This window comes from Ips typographus, linkage group LG3 (assembly GCF_016097725.1).
Source record: "Ips typographus isolate SLU linkage group LG3, UJ_Ityp_2.0, whole genome shotgun sequence".
Taxonomy (NCBI): Eukaryota; Metazoa; Arthropoda; class Insecta; order Coleoptera; family Curculionidae; genus Ips; species Ips typographus.
In genome coordinates, this window is record NC_138424.1 from 1225141 (window position 1) to 1246541 (window position 21401).

At 37.3% G+C, this 21401-nt stretch overlaps 2 protein-coding genes and 1 long non-coding RNA gene across 7 annotated transcripts; 1 reads left to right on the plus strand and 2 right to left on the minus strand.

Moving 5' to 3' along the window:
* Nucleotides 1-1994: 1994 nt before the first annotated feature.
* LOC145727330 (choline/ethanolamine kinase) lies at nt 1995-5549 on the minus strand. The gene is made up of 9 exons (XM_081976898.1): nt 5280-5549; nt 4972-5084; nt 3695-3876; nt 3493-3638; nt 3153-3310; nt 2983-3104; nt 2782-2932; nt 2585-2729; nt 1995-2507 (listed from the first exon to the last, which is right to left on the minus strand). The coding sequence occupies exons 1-9, from the start codon at nt 5523-5525 to the stop codon at nt 2415-2417; spliced, it is 1356 nt and encodes a 451-aa protein (XP_081833024.1). The 5' UTR covers nt 5526-5549; the 3' UTR covers nt 1995-2414.
* LOC145727331 (uncharacterized) lies at nt 4320-4970 on the plus strand. The gene is made up of 2 exons (XR_014177858.1): nt 4320-4580; nt 4803-4970. It is a non-coding gene; the product is annotated as an uncharacterized LOC145727331 (long non-coding RNA).
* A 791-nt stretch (nt 5550-6340) lies between the features above and the next one.
* Nucleotides 6341-19660, minus strand: Asator (tau-tubulin kinase asator). 5 transcript variants are annotated; one of them, XM_081976895.1, is made up of 19 exons: nt 19293-19660; nt 18892-18955; nt 17670-17784; nt 17218-17387; nt 16813-17008; nt 16578-16749; nt 16303-16520; nt 16025-16246; nt 15839-15965; nt 15454-15794; nt 15194-15391; nt 15027-15123; nt 10523-11121; nt 10318-10472; nt 9993-10266; nt 9766-9938; nt 8828-8987; nt 8346-8538; nt 6341-8078 (listed from the first exon to the last, which is right to left on the minus strand). In XM_081976895.1, the coding sequence occupies exons 3-19, from the start codon at nt 17721-17723 to the stop codon at nt 7930-7932; spliced, it is 3498 nt and encodes a 1165-aa protein (XP_081833021.1). In that variant the 5' UTR covers nt 17724-17784; nt 18892-18955; nt 19293-19660; the 3' UTR covers nt 6341-7929. The 5 variants fall into 5 exon arrangements, with proteins under 5 accessions (XP_081833021.1, XP_081833019.1, XP_081833022.1 ...); XM_081976893.1 differs by lacking the exon at nt 19293-19660 and adding an exon at nt 8133-8214; XM_081976896.1 differs by lacking the exon at nt 18892-18955 and having other exon boundaries at nt 19449-19660.
* Nucleotides 19661-21401: the final 1741 nt, after the last annotated feature.

The following is a 21401-nucleotide window of genomic DNA, read 5'->3' on the forward strand; positions in this document are numbered from 1 at the left end:
TAGCGTTTATACCTAAAACGTCGAATAAGTGAGTTATTTACTGTTAAAACCGAGTTGTTTGATTTTGATCGTTTTTACTGTGACAGCCCATAACTCTGTTATTTTGACAGTTACAGGGTGGTTTAAAATACCAATTTGTAGCCCTTGAAATTGTCTTTTTATCACCCTGTATAGCGTTTTTACCTAAAACGTCGAATAAGTGAGTTATTTACTGTTAAAACCGAGTTGTTTGACTTTGATCGTTTTTACTGTGACAGCCCATAACTCTGTTATTTTGATAGTTACAGGGTGGTTCAATATACCAATTTGTAGCCATTGAAATTCACTTTTAATCACCCTGTATAGCGTTTTTACTTAAAACGTCAAATAAGTAAGTTATTTACTGTTAAAACTGAGTTGTTTGATTTTGACAGTTTTTACTGTGCCAGCCGATAGCTTTGTTATTTTGACTGTTACAGGGTGGTTCAAAATACCAATTTGTAGCCCTTGAAATTGTCTTTTGATTGCCCTATAACATATATAGTAGAAATGTCACGTTACCGAAAGATTAAACTTTTATACCGGGAATGTGTTGACAGAAGGGATAAATTTATAAATAATATTTGTTTCAAAATTGATATTTTGAAAAAAGTTTTAGTTCAGAAAAAGTATGGTATTTATACCAAAAGGACTTAAATTAGGTAAAACCACTTTTAACATTTTTTGTAAAAATTTCAATTTTTTTTTGCTCAGAAAGGGTTTCAATGCACAGCAAAGGGCATATTTATACCAAGGAACCTTAAATTAAAAAATTATCATTTTTTAAGGAAACTTAAAAACTGAGGGGGTATATTTTTCTAACTCTCCGACCAAACGAGTAATGAAGTGGCGGTTTTTGACAATATAGTCAACTTTGTTTTGTTGTTCTGTTGTTGTTGATTTGTTTCGCCATCTGGGGGTAAACTTTTTCACCCAAAAAAAACTACCAAAAAGGATTACGTTCAAATAAACATGACCCATTTCTATTCCTTCAAGCCGTTCCCTTAAATATGTTATTAATTCCCGGTGTGGCACTTTTAGTCCTGTCGCATCCTCGGCTCCGGATCCCACCGTTAATAAAATATTAAAAACGTTATCTCGTCCGAAGAAAAAAAACCGCCCAAAATGACAAAAAGGCCCACACAAAATCACTCCCTCGCCGCTCTAACTGACCTCTAAGTTGGCCGGAAACGGACAATGTCCGGACCCGAAAATCGTCCACAGTCACGTACACTCGACGAAAGTTAATGTTCTCTTTAGTTACCATCAGCCTGTTTTCAGGGAACCAAACTTGATCTACTTTCTACTAAACTGTTAAATACCATTAAAATTCTTCAAAAAGGTAAATCTAAATCGTATCCAAAACATTAACAGAAACTAAAATTTACCCTTTAACGGTGATAAAACAAAAAAACAGGGTGACTTTTAAGGTCCCAATTAAAACAAAACAAAAACTTCACCGGTCCCATTCAAACTTTAATTGGGATCGGGTCGCGATACTCTTTAATTAACGTCGGGGAGTTAATTAAGAAGTGTTTATGAAACTGATGGCTAACCTTTCACTTATAATGACTGTATTTTTAGCAAAAGTACAAAATTACATTATTTTAGAACACAATAATTAGTTTAGTGGTCTGGAAAGGTCTCAAAGCAGTTAACTAAAATTTTTCTACTTAAAATTATTAAAAATCTACACCATTTCCAACTGTAATTCAGAAATTGTCAATTGTAATACAGAAAGTTTACTCAAGTGAAATTCAGTGTAATTTTTAACCTAAATTGTGTTACTTTTTTCATAACATTCATTGAATTATAAAGTATATTAATTTATTAAAGTGTCTTTGGTAATTTTATCCACAGATAATGTATTTTATGGAATTGCCTTTAAAATGTTCTGATGTTTTCTGAATTACGCTTGACCTTTTCTGAACTTTATTTGGAAATGGTGTAGACTATATCTGGATAATAAAAATCACTTACAATTTAGCATATTTTAATAATATACTCCAGTACATCACAACACTTAAAATACTTAGAACATTTATATTGTATTTACAGGATTGTTAAAAATGCGTTTCTTATCATATTACGAGGACTGTAGCCTTAAGACACTTTCGCTTATTATCCGAAACTTCCGCTTACCAAGCTTCTTATAATAATAATTGGGAAACGATATTTTAGATATCAAAAAATTGTGATGTCTGAGTTATTCCAACCCTTAATCGCCTATTTATGTTTTTTTTATATAAGTTTAAACGATTTAGATCTAAAACAGATAACTTTCTTTCCGTTTTTGTATGTTTTCCTAACTGTCGGTTGATATCCAGAGCGGGGCAGGCGAACCGATGATAAGGGAGCAACACGTCCGTTTGCCCTTAAAGGGATTTTTTGCAGGGTCAGTCGGTCGATAAGCAGTCCATTTTTCGTTTGGACGGCGACAGTCTTTCTTTTTGTTTTAGGTAGTTCGTCAGCCTGGATCGTCCGTATTCCTGTAGGATTTCATTTAATAAAACCTGCTCACATGTGAGAGGGTTAATATAGAAAAAAAAGGAAACATAATACCAACCCAATAACCGAAAGGAATTTCCGAAGTGTCTGCGTTAATAAACGACCATAACGACCAGAAAAAGTTCGTTGCCATGGTGAACACCTCCACCTCCTTTAAGATTTTTTTAGGTGATTCTCGGGATCCTAATGCGCTTAAATAAGACCTAAAACCAAAAAATGAAAAGTAACATAAAAAAAATATAACCTCATACTAACCTTATGAACAGAAGTCGTTGTTTTTCACTAGGATAACTAGACAGATTTTCCTTATAATAAGGATAGTTGCTCTCACTGTAATTGTAGACCCATTCAATGAAGTGATTGGCTATATCAAAGCTTCTGTAGTTGTAGGAGCAATATTCGAAATCTAAAACACAATTACAGCAACTAAACCCAAAAACAAGCACAGAATCATACCAATTATGATGAGTTCCGAACTTTTCGAGTTGTTCTCCTTGTCCTGATCTAAACTCATCAGAATATTACCCTCTTGCATGTCATTGTGACAGAACACCACAGGACAGTCTTCCTGCTCTATCCTGGAATTGGTTTGGTTGAGTTTTGGAAGCAAACGCGGACAGACTTACCGTTCTTTTAACCATTTGGACTCTGCCCTCAAATCCACTCCCTTTAAAAATTCCCTAATAAAATCCGGAACATTCTCCTTGGACAGTTTGGTGTCACAGGTTTTCAGCCATCGTTCAATGGTTTCCCACAACCACGTAGGTTCTTTATGTAACGGTACCTGAAAAATTTCGAATAATTGCGACTTTTGTGCTGATTTTTCAATGATAACTTGTTAACCGGTTTGAACGTTACCTAAATGATTCCGTCAAGTTTGTAAAAATCCTGTTTGGAACATTTTAAGGGTGACAATCTGAAACAGACCAGCTAGCTAGGGGCAAAGAAGAGCCCTACTCAACTTACCTCCATAGAGTGAAGGATGGCCATTTTTTGCGCAATTTGCACTGACAGTCGTTCATCGGCCAATTCGGAGGTTAGCAGCGGCCGGGCGTTAATGTACTGTTCCAAACGACCTCCAGGGAATATTCCGTGCAGTTTTGGACCCAAATCTTACCAAAAAAAGTTGTGTTTGAAAAAGCTGAATTGCCAAAGTTACCAAACTTACTGCGTTCACTCAACAAAGTGAATATCACACTTTCAGTGATCACAGCCTCGAGCGCCCTCTCTCCGTGAGTTTGACCGTAAATCCTCATCAGTACGTCCCTGGGTTCCTCATTGTTGTCATTGTCGTAGTCCTGCAGATGGTTGGGCAACGAAACGTGGTACAGATGATTAGATAAGCCGCCACTGTATAAAAAGCAACATTGTAATGATTATTTACATTCGAGTCATTAACGTTGACTTTTGACATTCCAGATAACAGTATCGTTATAACTTACAATACCAGTTGACTATAAAAAGTAAAGTTTTATTGCATGACCCATTGTTTATTTGTACCAAGGTTTGTGTCGAGGCTTCAATAATAACACACAAAGGATAATTAACTTTATCAGCCACAATTTCTAGGATTCAAAAGATATTTTCCGCATGCGGCATTTAAATAATAAAATAACGTAACAACTTGGTTATTTTGATGTCATTCCTGGCCATAAAATAATTATGTTAATAAGACTACGAAACAGGTTGGTTATTTGCAATTTTACGTTCTTAGAATTTTGCCTTATGAATAATTACTGCAAACAAACAACAATATCGGCGCGCAATTATACATGTTTAAATAGGAAAAAATACTCTAACTAGAGAGGGAAAAACCACTTTTTAATAAACTTAGATTGATTTTCTGTTCAGTTTCCAGATTTACTTAATATGGTCAGATCTTCATCTTGTAGAAATGACAGAGAAGTGCTGTCATTGTCATAATTATCGAAATGATTAATGTACTAATAATTACTAAAATTAGTCCAATTACGAAAAATGTAGATTGTTGACTGCAATAATATGGGAAACAATTCTAGAGTTTACTATAGATGCTTCTAAAACATACAGGTGTGGTAAATCCAAAACCGACCATAGGAAAACCGTGTAACTGATAGAGAAACGTAGATAATTGCATGCGTGGGACAAAGACAGAAAACGAAAAAAAATACCAAGTAGACCATATTTTCAGTACGCTGTTGCCAAAATCCAATACCTGTGAAAATATGGCCTACTTGGTATTTTTTTCGTTTTCTGTCTTTGTCCCATGCATGCAATTATCTACGTTTCTCTGTCAGTTACACGGTTTTCCTATGGTCGGTTTTGGATTTACCACACCGTATAACTGGTGGTACTTGATTAACATGTTAACACACTTTGAATCAATTTACATTTTAATAGTCGTAAATATGTTTCTCCAATGAATTTGAAAATGTATTTTTTAAAGAGAAAAAGTAACCTACTGACCTGATGTGTTTGAATCCTATATCCTGCGTTGTGACTTTCTTCCAAGGTCCGTTGAGATAGTCCCTACAGATCCGGGCCGCCATCTCCCTCATCTCCAACGTGTCCCCATGCACCTGATGACAAAAATTAGAAGATAACAGGTTGGACAATGTGAAAGCGCAAATTCTCCTCATTCAAAACCAATTTCTTATCATTTTACATGGAAGGCTCGTAATCCACACTATTCCAGAATCGATAATGTGACGCAGCCGCCCCAAATATCGAACCAACCGAATGGAATGTAATGCTAAAAATGAATTCCGACCTACCTTTTTGTTTCCCATGCTTGACATGACGCTGGTACAATGTTTACGGGTAAATATCCCCCAGATTGAGTCAACTAAATATAACTTTATGTTACGAGTGCCGAAAATACTAAAATAGCTTCCAACCTTCCAGCTTGATGACTGCAAATGAACTGAAAGTGCGCCGCGTTTTAGTACAGTCATACGTTTACCCAAAACCCACAATAAACAAAAGTCAAGATAACGTTTTAAAACCGAGTCTGCTACCATTCACCGCAATGGTCATGTCACTGACGATCAGATAGAATACCATGTGCAAGACAAAACAGTGGACCAAATTTTCGCATTTTGTGGTAGGTTGGCTGGAAGAAGTTCAGCCCCACCACTGGGTTTGGCTTAATTTCAGTTGATACAAACCCACTGTGTTGGGAATACCAGTTTCTACCAGCGGACGTAACTGGACGTTGGCTACTTTTATCTCTGAACCTTTTCCCATAACTTGATCTTTGTACCCCAAAACATTTTCGAAAGAAATTATAGATCAAAACAAAAATATTTTTCTTGGAGCTAAGAATGTTAATTATCAAACTAGTTGTTTAGCCATCCTTGACATCAGCTTTCTATTGTTGTCCTGAATTAGTTATTAGATTCAGTCAGAATGTTAATAATCTTCAATTTTACTTGCTGGAAAAGAACGTCTTCATCTTGCATACTTTTCATCATTGTCCACCCTGTATGTTTCTATAGACAGGCTAAAAAAAACTACTTGATTTAACTGCCATATCACCTGATATCGTTTGTCCTAATTACCTCATTTTAGAATACTTTTCAAGTGAATATTTTTTTTTAAAAAAAGATAACTTAATAATTCAGATCATTGAATATTTACTCAATTGCAATCTACGTCTCAAAAAATCCCAATTTGCGAAAATAAAATCGACAACATAAAATAATTACGCTAGACATTCACTTGTAGCGTGTCGGGCTTATTTAAAAATTGATAAACCCGTCGTAATTTCCGGAAATAACAAAAGTTATTATGAAACAACGTTATTTGAACCAGAACGAGATGAGAATAAAACATGTTTATTTGATTTTCCACCTTTATTTTCATTAACTATAATAATTCAAAAAATACAGCGCTAGAACAAAACAAAAACAAGTATGGTACAGTGAAAAACAAAAACAACCTTAGCAGTCTAGATTTTCTTCATCTTCTTCTTTATTTTTTTTTTCTAATATCGAGACAATTGTATTCGTGTAGTAACTTTGGGAGATTCCACATTGCACAGACGACAAAGCCAAGCCGCTTCCTCCTCAGGCTTTTCTTTATAAGCGTTTTACTTTTTACAAGAGCATTTTCGTTTAATAAATAATCATTATTTATTTATATTATTTATATAATATCATTAAATTATTTAACCTTCTATCGCCTCTCGTATCAGAGTTACTGACTAGATAATCAAGTACTTTTTTTAAAAAAATACTTGTCATTTATATCGACTAGAAACATTTCATCATCATTAATAAATACGTCCTCAAAAAAACACACCCTCAACCACTCGCGCTTGACATTTGGCAACATTGCACACAATTTTATAAGGACCAAAAACGAGTTGACAATATTCGATGTAGCCGCTCATCTCACTCTAAATAGTACGGGGATGTTGCCAAACGTCCATCGAAAACAGTCACGACATCGAGAAAATCACAACAATTCCAAAAAAAATATCACCAAAGCCAACAAGGATTACTATTATTACACAAATCGAAGCCAATGGCTTCTAAGCATCCAAAATGGCTTACGTATTTTTTGACTTGGCAACGTTGCTCCACTTTTTAGTAAGTTTACAAGTCACAAATACTACAACGTTGCATTTAATTTTAAAAATCGAATGTACTAACTGACGTGCTAGTGCTACGTTAACGGCTCGATAAGTACTTACTTAAAATTTTCTTGAAAACTACCTGGCAACGCTGCTTTGTCAAAAGTTGCCTGCAAAAGTAACCAGCACTTCTGAGATGTTAGAGGGTGTTTCACTTAAATCGGTTTGTTTAACTAAAAAGATTTTGGTAATGTGGTAATGGTAAATAAAACGAGTGAAAAAAGAACAATATAAAAAATGTATACATGTTTGCCAAGTCTTTCTTTTTATCAGTAACACTTGGAAGAAAATTTTTGTAAAATTTTTTTTCAACAAAACTTTTCCCTTTTAAGTAAAACACCCGCTGCCTATAAAGAGAAAACCACAACAATTCCCGCGTAAACGTACTCACCAGTGTAAAAAAAAAAACAACAAAGCCGAGTATACACCCTACAATGTAAACGTTCTATATCAAGATCTATTCCTAGAAAAAAATTATTATGGCTGTTTGTATGTAACTTTCAATTTTACCGAGTATTTTTTTGATTTGACGAGATTTTTTCAAATCGATTTGAGGCAAAAATTCGAAAGTTACATAAACGCAAATCAACACAGTGAATGTGTATTATATAAGTCAAGGTTAACGTAACCTTGAGATCACTAGAATAAATCACTTTAAAGTCGAATAATAGTCCGGGCGCTAACGAGTGTCTAAAAATCTGGACTAGAATAAACTATATTCGGAAATGATCAAAAAAAGAAAACTGAACTGAAACTTAACGTTATTGAGGTCCAAATGGGGGCGCCTACTACGTCACCGGCCGGAATCGCCTGCACCTGACCTGCGATTCCGAAGGAGGCTCGCCACCGGGAGGCGGGGGCGGCGGCCCCTCAGACGACTCGGGGCTGCTTTCGGGCGCATCGATCAAACAATTAGAAATCCCTCTTGCCCTTAGACCTGCAAGAAAATACTGGTTTTAAGCCTGATTCTGGAAAAAACTGATCATCCTACCTGAAGTAGGAACAGATCCAGAATATGGTGGAACGGATCTTTGGGATCAGGTCAAGGTTGGAAAATTGGAAAGGGATAAAGCCTAAAAATGTGTGGGACTTTGTTGAGCAAATGATAGCTTAATAGTAAATTATTGAGGCAGTAAGAACGTCAGCTTGTTTTCTCCATTTTTTTAATCTTTTCTCTTAAATTCAACAAAAAACATGCACTTACCGGTACTGGTCGAATGCCTTTTGAAGCGCAATTTCAATTGGCTAGGATCGGTGACGTATTTTTCGCCCTGTCTGCGCCGGCGCAATCCTGGTGTCAGGTCACCAGACCAGGACATGCACTTAGCCAAACGTTGACCGCCCGTCACCGACACTGGAATCTTTGAAATGCGCCCGCCCTCCATCGCCGGACTAGTCTATACAGATTGTTACGGTTAAAGAGACAAATTTTATTCTTGTGCTGCACTGTTGCCAGATATAGCGGTTAAATGACGAATTTTAATACCTGCCCAAGGAGCCCAAAGAAACGACTTTACTGATGATTGACACAGTTAAAGATATATAAGCTATTTTTTTGACTAAATTTCTCTACTAAGTACCTACTATAACAAGTTTAGTTGTGGCAACACAGCATCGTCGTTTTTACCGATAACTTTCAGACTAGATCATTGAAAATGCTAATTAAAATCACACAAAGAACTTTACCGAAGATTCACGAAGAATCTGACTGGCATTATCGACGCCACTGTCCTCGTCGTCCAGCTCGTGACGTTTGTCTTTTAGGATGGGATTTTCGGTAGCGTCAAAGTATTCAGACTGTTCCTCCATGCCCGGACTGAGGCCGTTGGCGATGGAACGTTTCTCTCTGCAAGAAAATCAGAAAGTCGGTTTTTAATGAATCGTATTAGAAAAATGGAATCTTGATGGGGTAAATCTCAGTAAAATCAGTGATTCCTCTCCGTTACAACTTCCCAAGCAATCCTCTCCATTATGATATTTGTCGCCAGTATGAGTAATAGTTAAAAAAAAAAAATAAAAGTCACCTAAACTGCTCATCACGTCGATCAGCACAGAGAATTTTTAGCTCACTTTTAACTTAAAAGTCAAAGTTGTTCACACACTGGCTTTAAAAAAAAAATTCACTGTCCCGTTTGATGTAACAAACAGTTTACACAGAGTTACATTCCTACAATGTTTTAGAATCCGTTCCTGTAAACCTGGGTTCTAGCACATGTAGAGAACGTTATGCTCAGAAAGAGAGCAGGTGGTCGTACAAAAACTAAAGAAATAACCATTTAAAGTGTGTTATACTGAATGAAATAAACCAACAAGCCGGTTAGAGCTAGAGGCAGCGTAGACAAAGTTAAAAAGGGCGTTAAAAGACACATTAGCACATCTAAACATAGTATTATTAAGCACGCATACTAACTCGGTTATTATTTGACGTTCCACAAACCAACGGAGAGAAGATAGTCACTTCCCTCTGAAAAATGAAGTCACAAAGTTGTACACAAACAACACCACTGGCACTGATCAAAGTACCAAAAAAAAAAAACAAACTGAAAAAAACTACCGACGAAGCTTAATGTGTTTTTGAGCGCAAAATTAATCTTTGTCGGTAGGTATAAGAAGCTACGCGGTACCTTAATTCTGGAATGCTTGAAGCAGTCACGTAAGTCACATTGGGGTTGGTGCTCAGGTCCACGCCCGGCGAACACCTAATCACGCCCTCTTCACGGGGTCTCCGCCCCGTTTTATCTCTGTCAACCAATCGGCGTCGTTCACCCTCTTCCCGTTCCGGCTCTTTAGCAACGTCCTGTCCCAGACACAATTGGTACCTTTCTTGATTTCATGCTGCGCAACAACTTACCGGTACGGTTTTATTGGGCGGGGACGCCGCTGAACTGCTCTCCGACCGCGAATCGCGATTATTTAGTAGTGCGGACAATGGTCTGCTTGTTGGGACGGATTTCAGTGACTGACTGCGCATTAACGCTTCGATCGGCTCGAAATTCAAGTTGGATTTCCTTCTGAGTAGCATCTGGTCTTTATTGTTGTCCGTTTCCGTGCTACTGCTCTCACTTTCTTTTTTTGTGTCAGTGCCAGTCTGCTTATCAGTTGTGCCACTGGATGGGATGTTCTTACTGAAATCTAAGGTATTTAAACCTGCAAGTGAGAAACACTGCACAACTTACCCTAATGTTTCAGTCAAATTGAACGCCGATGGGGCGTTAGAGACATCGCACTGAATCTCTCGCTCTGTCTCGTTCTCTCTCCTGCCCACAGCAACATCTGCCCGATTGGCCACCGGCGAGGGAGACCTCAACCTAGCCCTGGGTGACTGACACGCCTAAAAACCCATCTTTCATCATACTTTCAAAGCAAACCACATGAACTAACTTTGTCTTTTTCTTTCTTCTCCACCAGACCATCAGCAAATATGACCACCTCCTTACGAGGACTGCCAATTTCCGCCGCACCGCTATTGCCCTCTTTGCTACCTTGCTTCAGAATGCTTTTAGTTCGTTCCACTGGTTTTCGCTCTACCGGCTTGTCACTCTGGCCGTTTAGAATTTTGGTGGTGATCGGAGGCAGAGATTGAGGCCGGATATTGGTCAACGGGGAATTTGCCGTCCCTTGATAGGTCGTTGCGGTTGTTACAGCGTCCGTGATTGGTTTGGGTACAACGCGAATTTCCAGTTTACCAGCCACTTCCTGTAATCCTTCGTCTCCGTTTTCCTCGTCTCGGAAATTCTGCTTTTCCACCAGTTCTAAAGCGGGTAAACTGGTCCAGGGTTTGTCAACGTTTGCAGCTTTGGCGCTTTTCAAATTGTCAGCTGTTTCGTTTTGCAGCATTTGGTGTTTGGAGGCTACGTTACGCATCACGTCCACTCTGAACACTAGATCGTCAAAGGCAGCTTGCTGAAGGAGGGGAGGTTTTAAGCTTCTACGCACTTGCGGACCAAGAGCAGGGCACGACCAAGCTCGAGGCAAAGCACCTGGAAACATGCAAACAAAAAAATCAAAATTAGTGCATGACAAAGATAAAATGTAAAACTATTAATATCTACAGGGTAATTCAAATTCGACCCTCACCATTGGGATCTCAGAAACCATAAGAGATACGAGAAAGTTTAAATTGGGGCAAAGTTACGCAATTTAAAGCTCAACCAAATGCTGTTTTAAAATTTTTGATTTTCCGAGTACTTCCGAAGATAATTCATTTTTTGTTTTTATTTATTTCTAACCTTATTTGAAGAGATATCCCAAAACTAAAAGCATCTTTTCATTGCCACTTTTTCCTAGCTATTCGATGATGGATACAAATTTGCCACACGACGTTTCGTTTTCTGTCAGTCATCATCAACTTTCTTTTTTCTTATGGGCGCCATATTGGATTTTTAGCCCACCAAATAGTACGTTTTATTCTGATTTTAGTGATGTATAATAACTTATGATTTGCTTCATAAATAACAAAATAATTCAATAAAAACTATTTTTACTTTAGTTATTGGCTTTGAGTTAATGGGCCGTTTTAAAAAATGTCATTATTTGACAGTACTTGTCAAACACGATAATTCGGATGATCATTAGAGCGTCAATCATAGTTAAAAATGTATCTAGAAAAGAAACCCCCGCAGAAAATGTTATTATTATACAAGCATTGCTGAACTATTTAGGTTAATCAAAAAAGAGATTTGTTAGCATTATCTCTAACTTAAAAGGCTTATTTATGTTTCCAAGAGAAAGATCATCATTTTAAGAACTTCATTTTTCGCCAAATTTCAATTTTGTATAATGTTAAGTGCAAGTTTATAGTTATTTATACAGTAAGTGACAAACCATTTTTTATTCATTCATATTTATTCGAGTGAATAAACCGGTTTAAGTCACGTGTCTTATACAGTATTTTATTAAATTTCGACTTTTTATATTAAAAAAAACAACTAAAATTACAGGTCTATTAAATTTGCACCGCGCCCCGTAGATGTAACATTGATGTTTGTTTGTTTACATCTGTAAATAGGCGAATGTCATTCAGAGTGATTTAATAGTTATTTATACAGCAAGTGAATAAACCGGTTTAAGTCAAGTCACGTGTACACCTTTGTGACTAAGTATGTTCAGGCCAATTGCGTGTGACAAGTACTACCAAGTAATCTTCATAAAACGTCTTATTAACAAAGCTAACTAAGGTAAAATCTCTAAAAGCTCTAATGATCGTCCGAATTATCGTGTTTGACAAGTACTGTCAAATAATGACATTTTATAAAACTTTATTAACTCAAAGCCAATAACTAAAGTAAAAATAGTTTTTATTGAATTATTTTGTTATTTATGAAGCAAATCATAAATTATTATACATCACTAAAATCAGAATAAAACGTACTATTTGGTGGGCTAAAAATCCAATATGGCGCCCATAAGAAAAAAGAAAGTTGATGATGGCTGCCAAAAAACGAAACGTCGTGTGGCAAATTTGAATCCATCATCGAATAGCTGAGAAAAAGTGGCAATGAAAAGGTGCTTTTAGTTTTGGAATATCTCTTTAAATAAGATTAGAAATAAATAAAAACAAAAAATCAAATTTTCAGTTTTTTTCGGATATCTTCGGAAGTACTCGGAAAATGGAAATTTTTAAAACTGCATTTGGTTGATCTTTACATTGCGCAACTTTGCCACAATTTAAACTTTCTCGTATCTCTTATAGTTTCCGAGATCCCAATGGTGAGGGTCGAATTTGAATTACCCTGTATATAAGTCCATCTGGCAAAAAAACGTTAGATGATAATATTCAATACTGTCTTCAAACCACATAACTTCAATCTTATTCAGGAAAAGTTTATTATTGCTAAATTGCCACGTCAACATTTATGAACAATATGTTTTTACCTAAAAACTGTATTTTACACTTATGAACTTTAGTCTCCCAATGGTTGAAAAATATCGTTTTCACTAAACTTGACTGAAGATAGAACACTAACTGTGATCACTAATCGCAAGCAATCTGAGCCGATTTATCGAAAACCATAGAAAGGAAAGCTGAGATCGCGGAACAAACTGCAAAATCCCACCTAACTGGCAGGGAGAAAGAGAGCGTAGACTATTTTAATCGACATAATTTATTTGCCGTGACGTAAACGAAAACAAATAAAAAAAAATGGTACCCGTTACATCTCGCTATAATGTGAAAACAATGGGGGAGTGTGAAAAATCGCCAACAACTGGCCAAACCTTGATGCGAATCGAACTGCACGTTTAACTGAAATTCAAAAAAAAAAACTAGAAACAGTTAAAAGATTTCGACTCTTGATGTATCATCAGACCTCAACCACAAAGCTGTTCTACCTCGATGGTTAATTCCGGTTTGCTTAACACACAGCAACCGTTAGCAACCTCGTTTTGATATACAAAAACACCATATTTACTCTTGGGATAAAGACAACCATAAACCCTAATAATAAGTCCGAATTGGCAATCATTCAACGACGGTTATTTATAATCAGCATAAACGCCGGGAGTACTTAGAAATTTAATTAGGTCAAGGTCAATTCGGGTCGAAAGTCAAGGCCATTCAAAGTATGACGTAGCCTGACTTGATTCTTACAGTTTCCAAATGTCCAAAAATTCTTATAGTAGATGTTTTGCGATGTTGCTTATGTCTTACACAATATTTTCACTCACAACAGACCGTTTATTACTACAGAAACACTTGGTAAACCAATATTGAGTTTAACAGTTAAATTAATAAAGTAAAGGAATAAAACAACCAAACCAACTTGACCACGTATATTAAATACAACAGATACAAATAAATACTTAACCAAATAAATAATACTTAACAATATACACTAAAAAAATCATGCAAAAAGACAACCTTACAAAGGCCAATATTCAACTTAAACTAATGTTATACTATGATGAAGAACATATCAAGTTTGAGCCAGTCTGTGTCGCAGTTTCATCGCCTTCTGGTGCGCTTTTTCTTGCTGTTGGCAGGACTTGGGCACCACGAATCCTTGAATATCGCAATTGAGGTAAATCGTTGAAGAAATTATACAAAAAAGCACGTAACAATACGAACACTTTGTTAAGAAAAAAACGCGTAACTTAACATTAACAAAGTATTATAACTGTTTTCAAAAGTTGGATACAATGTTGCCAGGTAAGAAAATAATGTTGTTGACATTTTCACAAACTAAAGTGCAGATTAAAAATGACACAAGACGAAACAATTGACGGTCGAAATAACGGACTATCACAACACGAACTCGTTTTAGTTTTAGCAATACAGGACGACTCAAAATTATCATACTAACTGAACTAACCCTGTAATTTCTTTAGTCCAAAGGACAACTATCCGGATCTGACATGTCGGTTAGTATATCGGCAATCGATGACGCTACCGTTGTCGTTTTATAACTACGACAGCTAAACGGGTTTAGAAAAGCCCTAAAAAACACTCGTTCGCTTTTGCTCTCGTAGATGGAGTTCAGTCCGGAGTTGTTTTCTTTCGGTTTGAGCGTACGTCGCACCTTGACGCGTTTTTTAGGTTCTGATAACCGATGATTAAAAAAATAAGAAATGCGTCACACAGTAAAACCATCTTAGATTAGAAAGGTCATTATAAATAATCAAATTAAGTTTTAAGTTTTTGGTTAGGACCTCACTGACAAGAATAAAATGACGAGTTATTTAATCAGTGGAATAAAAATAATTATAGCAGCATCAAAACTTTTAAATATCGCCCACATAGTCTTATGTCAATAATGAATTTTAGAAAAACAGACCTTTTAATAATTAAAAAAGATTCCACTACCGCTTAGACATTTTCATTATTATTATCTCTATATTTTTTGAAATTTTTGTTGCAACAAATTGCAGAAATTCTGTATCGACTTACCGACTAGTTCTGGGTAATCTTCAATACCAGCAATATTGACGTATTTGCGGTTGATAGCTTTGGAATCCTCGCTTATTTTGCTTAAGCCAGCTTGTGTCTAAAAAACGTCAAAAAGATTCATTAAGTTAGTTACGTTAGACAGCTTTAGAAGGAAGTAAACTACTGACCTTTGGAGTTTGTGCGTTTCCCAGTGCATCATTGACAGAAAAAGGCATTAGACTTTGGTGGGTGGATCCTGCATGGGAAGCTCCACCTCTATAATGTTCGGGCGACTCCGGTTTCCACTCATTATCCGTAGTTTCTTCACTGTCATCGAACTGAGACTTCCATTGGCTGGCTAACGTCAAGGCTCCGCCTCTTGTAACCTGCAGTAAACCACCCACGTTACTATCCTTTCTTTGACACTTCTAAGTCAAAAGCAACCAACCTGTTGACTGACGTTTTCATCGTCCATAACGGCGAACTGAGTCACGCTCTGATCGCGCGCACCTCTCGAACTCCTAGCCGCACTAGGTTGTCTTCGTCTGGGACGTTCTTGTTCGGGAGTGGCTGGCGACTCACCCAAGCTACCGCCCTGGGCTTGTGGAGGTGTAACCACGCGTAGTCTACCCAATGTGGCGGCACCGGATTGACTTTTGCGCAGTGGAGCAGGACGTGGGGCGTCCGATGACGATTTGGCCGATGCCACGGCTGCCTCGTTGTCCAAGCGATCGGTGGGTGGCTGGTCCAGGTGCGAGGTAGCTCTTCTAGTTTTACGTGCTGCAACGTCTTTATCATCAACTCAAGAAATTGATCTAAAAAAAAATGCTCACCAGTTTGATCAACAGCGGTTGCGTTGCAGTTTTTATCGACCGCGGGTCGACCCAAATTGGTTTGAGTATCCGTAACCAAGGGAGCAGTATTTTCAGCCTCAATTCTTCTTCTGATATCAACTTGTACCTGAGTAAGTAGCACATTTTAACTTTGTCACTATGTTGTACACTTTAACATTATATTACCTCTTTATTATCTGTGGGCTCAATATTTTCTTGGTTATTATCAGTGGTGGTGAGTAATTTGGTGGTTTGTCTCGGTAATGTGGTTGGGGCAGTGGTGGGAGGTTGCGCTTGTGATACTTGACTAATAGTTTGGGAATCCCCGGTTGGTTTCTCCCAGTCGAACGGATCGGATTCTTTAACTCCACGACGTTTCATGCACCGTTCAAACAATGAAGTCAACATCTGACCAAATACAAAGTTAGTAAATATTTCTTTAAGTAATCTGAAAAGCTACTTACAGCGTAATCAGGCTTGTCAGCGTATTCTAAACTTTGGATGTGATCTAAAAATTGTTTGAGATCGGAAGGAAGGTGCTTCAGCAACAATCGATGATCGTACTTTTCTTTCATCAGACCGACCTGTTCTTTGTCTTTTACTTTACGCCATGGCAACTGGCCATTGACAAATTCGACTAGCATATAAAACAAGGACCACAAGTCGTCATGTCGACCCATTTCTGCAAATTTCACAATTTAAAACTTTAATTTGATTATGCGTGCAAAGACTGGAATACCTCTGTTTTTATGTGCATTAATGCTGGCATAACGGACAGTACCGCGGAAACCAGCCGCCGCTCTCGGTGCCCTAACCTCACCCGTAGCGGTTGTGTATTGACGGGCCAGTCCAAAATCTAACATGTATACTTTCCTACAGTTATATGGCAGTCTACCCATTGAAAAATTGCTCTAGAACAACGAAAATAGTTAGAAAACTCCAGCATTTTAGTGACTGGAGTAGATTCTACTAACGGGCTTAATATCACGGTGCAAAAATCCCACAGAATGTATACTTTCGATGGCTCTGAGTATTTGCACGCCCAATCTAAGCGTAGTCGACAAGCTAAAAGCGGCTCGGGGCTGCGCCCGTCTCAACTCTGCCAAATTACGACCCTGCAGCTGCATCACTACGTAGTTGAATCGGTCGTTTCTACCACAGCCAATAAATCTACAATAAAAGGCAGAAAACTTTTAATAAGTAGTCAAGGGAATAAAAGCACATTAATCGAAAATCATCCCCGTTTCAGATTGAATGCACGCCAAACAGCCATTAAAACTGTCCAACCACGATCGGAAGAATCTAAATTTAGCAAAACCGATTTGGTACAACCGATTCACTTTTGATTATTGTCCTTCACCCGATAAATCAAATCTTACCTGCAAATGTGTTCTTTGCCCTGCAACTTTTTCAACACAGCCACCTCCATTTTGAGTACTTGTTTTGGTTGTCTGGCGCTCTCCACTTTTAGGGCCACCTGCTCTTTGGTGAGCAGGTCCTGACCTTCGTAAATTTCACCAAAACCGCCACCACCAATTTTTTTCACCACCTAAAAATGTAAATTATAATTTAATGTATAATAAGTTGTTATTTTATAAATTTAAGGTGTTAGTTAAGTAGTAAAGAAAATAGCAGTTTTTTCCACATTTTTAGGACACTTTGTGTATTTCAACCTTGACACTTTAATGACTCTCTAGCATTTCGGTATCCATCCTGGTTAGAAACATTAATGGGGTCATAAATTTTCCAACTAGCCAGGAACAAAAAACCCCCCAAACTACACCCTGAAGGCGATTGAAATACTTTCACCCTTTTCTAAAGTCATTCATACCTTCCATCTCTCTTTGACGACGTGTCCGGGCTGCAGTAAATCCTCCGAAGTCATGGTGATATTGTTGTTCTGATCGGTCGAGTCCAAGTGATTTTCCAAGCTCAGGTTCTTGGGCCTGTAAAGAAAAAACCAGTTGAGATCGATCGGATTTTCCTAGACCCTTTCATTGTAATATTCTAGGCGATCGAAACACTTTCCACTGAAATTATTGCGTGCGTGTGTGTGTGTGTGTGTTTTGGTTTGCCTAAAAATCAGACGGCGTCGCGCCGTCCAGCTGATCGACGCCGACGATTGCGCCCCAAATAGATCTAGAATATAAGGGCGACGTTGCCGAGTGACATTCTAGATTAGAATGCTAAAAACAATGAACTTATATATTGTTTACCTTCTGAAAATTGTCAAGAATCCACTTTTGGTACAATTTGTTTTCTACAGAAGCTATTGGTTATATCAGACCCAGACAGATGTCTAGACTTGCTTTGGCAACTATAAAAGTCTCGCCTCTTTTGTATTTGCTGCCAATTTGAAATGCTAGCAGGTATTATCAATGACATCATGCAAATATAGATAAGGACTATCAGACATCTGGGTACCAGCAGAACTATTCAACTAATTTTAAGTAGGTTAGGGTATGTTGTCAAAAATGTGCAAAACAGATCAAGAAAGAACATGTCTCAAATTTTTAATATCACAGTTATTGGATTGAGTTTGTTGTTAATGTTGAACTAAGAAGCTTTGAAGTTAGGGTAAAAGCAATTAGACTGTCAAATCAATAAGATATTCTAAGTTTAAATCACAGAACTATTGTAAATGTGTTCCAATCTGAACTTTTACTAGATCTATTTACTAGTGTGCCATTTCTCTGCAGGTACCAATTATCTCCTATTTTAATTAATAATACAGCATGCAAGCAAATTACATACTACCTCTCATAAACTAATTAGTAACATTCCACTGTGATGTAGTAGTTTATTACTGAATATTTCCTTTTTAGTTTTACCAACCATATAGCAAGCTTACAATAGTTTATGATCAAAGTGCTAAAGCTTAAGAACAAAAAGCTAAAAAATAATGTAAAGCAAGGCCTTAAGGGGACAACTTGTAGGTTTGGCAACCGCGCCCGTTACGTCCTCCCACTGTTTGTTACGCCCGGACTATATTGATTTTTTCTGGGAATTAAACCACCCAACTAAAAAAAACCATCCCCAAAATGTATAAATACCTTCTGGATCCATAAGCGGGTACGCTGTCGCGTGCCCTGGGCTTCCGCACAGCTTTTGGGTCCCCTTAATAAAAAAAAACTAGAATAGGAAGTAAGACTGGCGCACTGGGGTGCCAAGAACAATAAAATGAAAAAAAAAAATTGGATAATTGTTATGGAGCAAACCTGATGATGAGATTAAGGTTAATTCGGGGTCCTGTTTGTACGATAATTCGGGCCAAAAATAAATCCCGTTTAAATTTAGATTTACGTAAAGTGTCACAGACAGGTATATAACTTTACTCGGAGGGTTTTAAGCGAGGCCGCAGGCCCGTACCGTAGATTCGCATGGTGCAAAGTGGTTTAGGGCCCCGAAGGGAAAGCAAAACTGCATGCAAAACGGACAAAAAAGGGCTACTTGCTTGGAGGTCGCAGGACTGGCTACGGACCGATATCGGCGGACGTTTAGGGCGCCGCCCTATTGTACGACACGGTGCTAGACGCGCAACGTAACGATTTCCGTTTATTTCTAGTCACTACCTTAGGCATTATAAGCGTATTTATTTAACTTTTCTTACGGGCAGCAGGAATTTTGATCGATACGAACGCCATTTTTTTCTTTACTGCTCCTGGCTCCGCAGGTCGGCTGTCAATACCGTCCGTCAATCGGCTGATGTCTGTCAAAAGAGCGGGGCCAATTTGAAACAGGATTTTAAAAACTATTTTGATCAACAATTCGATTGGGAACACGACACAATTTGGAAAAAGCCACTCAAACTGTTGTGGTATGACTTAATAGACATTAGAATTAAATTAAATAAGTGCACAACTTGTCATTGTTTTGTAAATCTAGGCGACGATGCCGGTTGCCTCACATATTCTTGAACTGTCATGATTGGATGGAGTTGTGGCTTGTTGTAACTTGTAATTTACACGTTAATTACTCGCGTTTATACTGGTAAAAGCTTTGGTAGGGTCGGATTTTAACAATTAGCTTATTTGTTAATCTAAACATATTGATTTGTCGAATTTGACTTAAAGTCATGATAAAAATAAAGTTCTGATTTGACAACGTCGCCTACACTGGTACTGCAATATCGAAGTGGGTAAAACAGACTGCGTGCCGTCATTCCGCTAGAGATTACATTTTGGCGTTAGATGGCGCCTGCAGCACCGTAAAAACGTTATCCTAGTGTTTTGTAATAGTGAAATTCACGCATTTCCAGATTATTATTACGAAAAATATGCCATTAACTGCAATATTAGACACTTACCACGTATTTAGCTGTTATAATAAAATATGACTAATTCCAAAAATATTCCTTTATGCAATAAAACAATCTGGTTTTGATCGTCTGATGTTAACAATTTGTAGCCATTTTAAACATTGACCAATCCGAAACAATAAAAATACGTGTTTCATGTCAATTAGCGGCAACGACGTCGATTTCCACATAAAAATTCGCACGTTTATAAACTGAATTTCTAGAAAATAGTGTATACAGTCTCGCTTTGAATTGTTTTTGCACCTGTCTAAACGTCTATTATAAAATGATATTTCTTCACTATACGGGTCTATTTATACCTGTTTTTTGTTCATAAATTACCCTTATACCATTATTTATGATTTATTCATTTGTATATTTGCCCGGCAATTTTTACAAGTGTATTTATACTTTTATACATTGTTTTGTAGTGCGGTAGCAAATGTACGCAACAAAAATAGTTAGTATCTGGTCAATAACACCACATTTGTTCAAAAGTTTTAAAAATAACGGCTCCCAATCTATTTCAGTGCGAACAACCTGTAAACACGAAACTAAAATTAGAAGCGTTTACGAGATTACTACGAACAAGTAAAGCACATGCACATACGTGTGTATGTGTAATATAGACCAGACAGTTATGTGCAAGTAACAGAAAACAACAAGATTGGTCGACTGAATAAATTTCGCTTTTACTTTTTGGCCAGACAATTTTTCTTTGTTTCTGCCACATTGACCATCATCAGAATCAGGACGAATTGGTGGGTCAAAGTCCTGTCGAGCAAATGTAATGAAGACGTAAAGGCTGGCAAAGTGGGCTTTGCATATAAATATTTTACTTGGCAGATGTGTGTGGATAATTGCTCAATTCAAAATATCAGCTCGATTTCCTTGTCTTTAAATAGACCTGGAGCATAAAGGGGCCATTGTGTTGCACTCAGATTTTACACAAGTTTACGTGTGAAATTAAGCCAAAAACTTGATTTACGTTAGTTATTGTATACACTGTGTTATATCAATTGCCATTTGGTTCTCATCACAGTGGGTAGTTTGTGCCCAAAGACGGTAAACAGTAAAGGATTGCTTAATTGTTCAATTCTTAATTAAATTAATCTTAAATTCAAAATGGCTGCCTGGAATGCCATTTTGTCTGTCATTTCTTGAAACTACGTGAAATTTCCTTTAAAATGAGGTGCAAGTCAATATTTTGACAGAAAATTCAAAATGGCGGCCTGCTACGCCATTTTGTCTGTCATTTCTTGAAAC

Excerpts from the sequence above, each read along its gene's own strand:
- LOC145727330 (XM_081976898.1), bottom strand. The coding sequence starts at position 5,525 with ATGGTAGCAGACTCGGTTTTAAAACGTTATCTTGACTTTTGTTTATTG. Across the intron at positions 3,311-3,492 it reads CCATCCTTCACTCTATGGAG|GTACCGTTACATAAAGAACC; the intron begins GTAAGTTGAGTA and ends GAAATTTTTCAG. Across the intron at positions 2,730-2,781 it reads CAACGACTTCTGTTCATAAG|GTCTTATTTAAGCGCATTAG; the intron begins GTTAGTATGAGG and ends TTTTGGTTTTAG.
- Asator (XM_081976896.1), bottom strand. The coding sequence starts at position 17,723 with ATGACTTCGGAGGATTTACTGCAGCCCGGACACGTCGTCAAAGAGAGA. Across the intron at positions 10,473-10,522 it reads AGAAGAAAGAAAAAGACAAA|GCGTGTCAGTCACCCAGGGC; the intron begins GTTAGTTCATGT and ends ATGGGTTTTTAG. Across the intron at positions 9,939-9,992 it reads CGCCCAATAAAACCGTACCG|GACGTTGCTAAAGAGCCGGA; the intron begins GTAAGTTGTTGC and ends TGTCTGGGACAG.